Genomic DNA, 5,069 nt, shown 5'->3' with positions numbered 1-5,069 from the left:
AGAAAAAATTTATAATATTTCCTGACTCGCGAAAAAAATAAAAAAAATTTGAACAATGTTTAATCACCCACACACTAAATGTTTAAATTTTAAAAAAAAAACATGTTTTTCGGGCGACACCATGCCTTTAAGTCAAGGAGGTCGTTCATCCTACAGCCTAGAAAGAACTAAGACGTTTTCCTGTTGCTAAATTCAGCACTGAAATCTTTGAAGAAACATTTTCACCTATATAAAAAAACTTCAGTAAATAGAAGTAAAAAATTCTGTTCAGCTGTTTCTTGGTTATATCTGTTTCTGGGAAAATGAACGTCAATATGGCTTCCATTGCAGAGCCAACGGCTTACCTAGAGTCCTATATGGCAAATAGTCCAATAATGTCAGGCAGGACTCTAGGAAGATGAGTGGGACCTGTAATGGTGGCCCTATTGTCTTTTACCCCAGAAATAGACATAACTAAGGAGCAACTGAATTAACTATTGATATTTTTTTTATTTTACATAGTTACATAGGAATAGTTTGAATTATGTAAACATGAAGTCATTTAATAAATCCAAAATTTCTATATAGAACGAGAGGCTGCAGAATCCTAGCCACAGTCTATGTGTAGTTCAAAATGGAAGATGGTTTTGCGCTTGGTACATAATGTTCCCGTCCCCACAGTCCACTGTCCTTTAGTGTGAACATATGAGCCCTTTTCTGAGCTGGGGTGCCCAGTAGGACCTGCATTATATGGCTTGCCAAGGCTTGCCAAAAGACTGAATATGTTCCTTCGCCTTCATCCTCAGTGCTGCTATACTCGTGTTTCTAGGGTCTATTTCTTCAAGAGGATACTTGTCCACAAAGTTAGCCCCGCATTGATATGGAGGTGGTGGCCCCATGGAACCCAATGATTGTAGAGTGTGGCCCACCGGTGCAGTGTTCATGAAAGGTGGTGGGGTGTAACTGCCAGGAAGACTCTGTGGGGTGGTCATGAATCCCGGCAGGGTCTGTAGGGCCGTGGTGTTAGACATGGGAGGAGTAAGCCAGGAATCTAGGGGTAGATTAGTGCTGATGGTGCTCATGCCTGGAGGCTGTGGGGATCGGTTAAAGGATAGAATTGGGGAGTCTTGAAGCTTCATGGACGTGACCTCTAACTTTTCTTGTCTTCTCCATTTGGCTCTTCTGTTCTGGAACCAAACCTGTAATAAAAACCGAATATAGAATTTAGATTAGAAAAAGTCAGTTAATAAACCATACAGGAGTAGCAGAGTAGTATTTTTCATTTTACTCTTTGGAGGACCATTGTTTGTTCATTGGGATCTTATCAAGTTAAGAGAATGCAGTAGTTGTGCTGCAGTCCTACGTAAAGCCAAATTGTGATAGAACGATGAGTTGCAATAAACAACAGATTAAACTCTGCTACAGTACTCAACAAGAATATAATACAGATGAGGGCAGCTTCAATGGTGGAAGCCCCTAGGCAATTGCCCCTTTTACCCTCCCTATAATCCGGCCTTGGCTGTATCTCCAAAGACTTTGTCAAAAGTAATAAACATGCCACTCTGCATGGTATGAAGGACTGCAAGCCACAGTATATGATACTAATTGAATATTTACTGTTTCACTACTCATAAAGGTTGTATCTCAATAGAACCAAAGGCCAATATATTATTAAGTTTTATCAAACTTTTTATTTTATTGTATTTTTTATACTTATTATTCTATGACCTGTTCTTAAATGAGGTGCTAAAAATGAAAAAAAGAATATAATGAAAATAATATAATATATAAAAATACAATAAAATTTATAATAAGAAAAATAAATAACAATAAAAATATTTATAAAAAATATATATATACTTAACATAAATACAAAATAATAATAATAATAATAATAATAATAATATACGTGCACTTTTAAAAAAGTTTGCAATATGTTGTTAAAAATGGTCTGATGAACTTTTTCAATTACTACAGGAATTAAACTTTATCTTCTTAATCCTCATTTTATAAAGCATTAACCGAGTCTAATAAGGCATCAATACACAGTCATTGCATACAGATCATGTTTTCAGGGTTTAATATTATGTCTTTCATATTCCGTCTCTAAAAAAATTATCTTTTATAGACAGTAAGACAATAAGCCTTTGATGAATCTATCCACTTCACAAAATATTTATATTTTATTTTAAAAAAACATTTAAGTGAATTTAACAATAATTTCCTGTGATAAATTATGAGCCTTAATTTAGTAAATATATGTAAAACATGTAAAAATACATTTACATATTATATATTTTCAAATATTAAAATATTATATATTGCCTACATTACTACAGTTATACCAGGGATATGCACAATTTAATATTAACTTTGTAATTGTAATACAAAACTTTAAAAAAAACTTACTTAATGAAATATAACATTTAAACATTTTACAAATTCCAAAATCAATATTTTTTTTTATCATGGAAAGAAAGTCAATTCTTGTAAATGTAATTATATAGATGAATTTATTCACATAGAACATTGGAATTTCTGATCATATTATCTGAAAATTAAATAATGTTTAAAAATCATGTCTCACATCATTTAATTATAAATACATCTATTAATATTCTATTTCAGTTATAAAAATAATATATATACATATATATATGTGTGTGTGTGTGTATATATATATATATATATATATATATATATAAACACTTCACTACTACTTGATCTCAAAATGCTTTGGATACATGTTAGTCAAGAACAATTATGGAAAACTTGATTCGTACTATTTTTTTTTTGTATTTTTTTTTATATAGAATTACATTAAAATACATAGACATGTTAGGACAAGTATTTCATATGAGGCGAGGATACCCAATGTAATGTAAATAGTAACAACTATGTAAAAGTTACCCAATTTCTCTTACAATCCAACTTTTAGAGGAACATACTAGAAACCAATATTATAATTATTTTTTTAAATGTATTATTTGAATTATTAACAATGACCTGAATAAAAGGCAGCATAAAAATAAACATTTTAATAATATAGACATTTTTTTAATTTCTACAATTACCTAAATAAAATAAAAAAATATATAATTTATTTATATATATTAAGTCATTTATTTCTGCAATTATCTATAGAAAATGCAAAAAAATTACATATTTTGAATAAAAAAACACTTGTACAAACAACTCAATCTAAAAGTTTTTGTGTCCCGTGTCAAATATCAAATCACATTGAACAAGGTTGGATGATGTTATACAACTATTTTTAAATATATGCTTATTTTTTTCAAATAATTTTTTCATAATTTGCATCCATCTAACAGGTTATTAGTATATTTAAGCCACCTCAGTGATCCCTACTAATTGTAGTGGTTCTAATTAAATTACTGTTCAGCTCATCAGTAACTTTGGCTTATAATTACTATAACTGGATTAGAAACATAACAATCCTTTTGATTTGCTGGGGGTTAGGCGTTTAATAATCCAGTCAGTTTCATCTTACCTGAACTCTTACTTCAGGGAGGTTCACCTTCATGGCCAGCTCCTCTCTGCTGTATACATCTGGGTAATGGGACTTCTCAAAAGCCCTCTCCAGCTCATGGAGTTGGTAAGTAGTGAAGGTGGTACGGTTCCTTCTGTGCTTCTTCTTGGGTTGTTCATCGTCTGATAGCTTGTGGTCGCTGTTATTTGCTGATAAACCTGGGCTCAGGCACTCGCTTGACGTTTTGCTACAGTAGGTATCTGGAATAGGTTCAGAAGGTTCATATTATTAAGAGCTTATTCCTATAAGACACTAGTTCCCACCAGATCAACAGGTTGTTGTTGGTAGATAACTTTTACCAGCAACTACTTTATTACCTGGTTTGTTTCAGTCACAAGGTAATGATAATAAGAATTTAAGTCTACTTGTGGTACATTTAAGTATTAGAAGTCACCAAGGGTCTCGTCAATGTTTAACCCACTTCATAGGTGGTGTCAGAATTTGACCAGAATTTCTAGTTTCAATCAATCTTAGCAAGATAATGGATAATGTTGCCCAAGTAAAGGATTGAGACCTTGACCGAGGTACAAAGAGAGCAGAACTCAACCACAGGTTGTATATTTAGTGACTTACCTCCATAGTTGTCCTCCAGCCTGTCTTCTATCTGCTGTGGTTGTATATCCTCAGCCATTTTGTGAAGACAGTGTCTAGAACTCCTCTTCTCAGCTTCCTTGCCATTCCTGGGACTGCCCTCTGGCTGGTATGAGCTCAGAACATTGTCCTCTTTGGAAAATCCTAAAATAGCCTCGATACTGTGAAGCCTTGATGGGTTTCCGACAGGACTTCTCACCAAGTGTCCAGAAAGAGAGAAGTTTCCTTCTGCCATAAGTGAAGGACTGTGGAGATGCATTGGAGATAACTTTTTCTATATTTTATGTCTATCTCTCCAATGGATAAAATTGTATTTTTGATACTTTCCAAAGTAGATGAAGAGAATTCTACAAGTCCATGGGTTTTCGGGTTTCTGAAGAGCTCTAAGGTTCTTGAAGCCTACTGAATATAGTTCCTCAAAAATTTTAAGTAGTAAACTTCTATTTTTATATATAATACTATGAGGTATAGCAGTGTTCTAGCATAGTTCAGCCACAACAGGCTGCAAATCTCCCTTAAGAAAGGCTGATTCCTCTAAGCTGGCTCCCAGCATCAGATCCTTCTGCTTGAGCTGTGGATGACTAGCTGTCCTTCAAGAGCAGAGGATCAGCTCCTTATGACCTCTCAGAAAGGAGTGACTCAGTCCCAGCTTGTTGAAGACTTTTAAAGTAATGTATGTCTGTTCTTTGTGGTTGTATGTCAGCTGCCCCTGCTGTGCTCCTCTAAAGCTGTCACATCCCCACCACTAGATGAGGCTTTGTGTTTATTATGGACACTACCTGGATAAGAAGAAGAAGATGCTCACTCAAGCTCCACCTCCCCCAAATCTCCATTCATCAAGGTCCACAGAGCTTAACTTCCAAACACAATGTTTGTTTAAATAGTTTGCCCCCTTTTATTCCATGCAGCAGGGCTGAATATGTTGCTTAACTCTTTGGGACCAAACCAA

General features: G+C 34.0%; 1 protein-coding gene across 1 annotated transcript; it reads right to left on the bottom strand.

The window, feature by feature from the left end:
* Nucleotides 1-338: 338 nt before the first annotated feature.
* Nucleotides 339-4,676, bottom strand: RAX (retina and anterior neural fold homeobox). The gene is made up of 3 exons (XM_075854975.1): nucleotides 4,103-4,676; nucleotides 3,491-3,729; nucleotides 339-1,178 (listed from the first exon to the last, which is right to left on the bottom strand). The coding sequence occupies exons 1-3, from the start codon at nucleotides 4,377-4,379 to the stop codon at nucleotides 726-728; spliced, it is 969 nt and encodes a 322-aa protein (XP_075711090.1). The 5' UTR covers nucleotides 4,380-4,676; the 3' UTR covers nucleotides 339-725.
* Between the last annotated feature and the right edge of the window lie 393 nt (nucleotides 4,677-5,069).

Source organism: Rhinoderma darwinii, chromosome 1, assembly GCF_050947455.1.
Source record: "Rhinoderma darwinii isolate aRhiDar2 chromosome 1, aRhiDar2.hap1, whole genome shotgun sequence".
Classification (NCBI taxonomy): Eukaryota; Metazoa; Chordata; class Amphibia; order Anura; family Rhinodermatidae; genus Rhinoderma; species Rhinoderma darwinii.
This window is presented reverse-complemented; position numbering and strand designations above follow the sequence as displayed.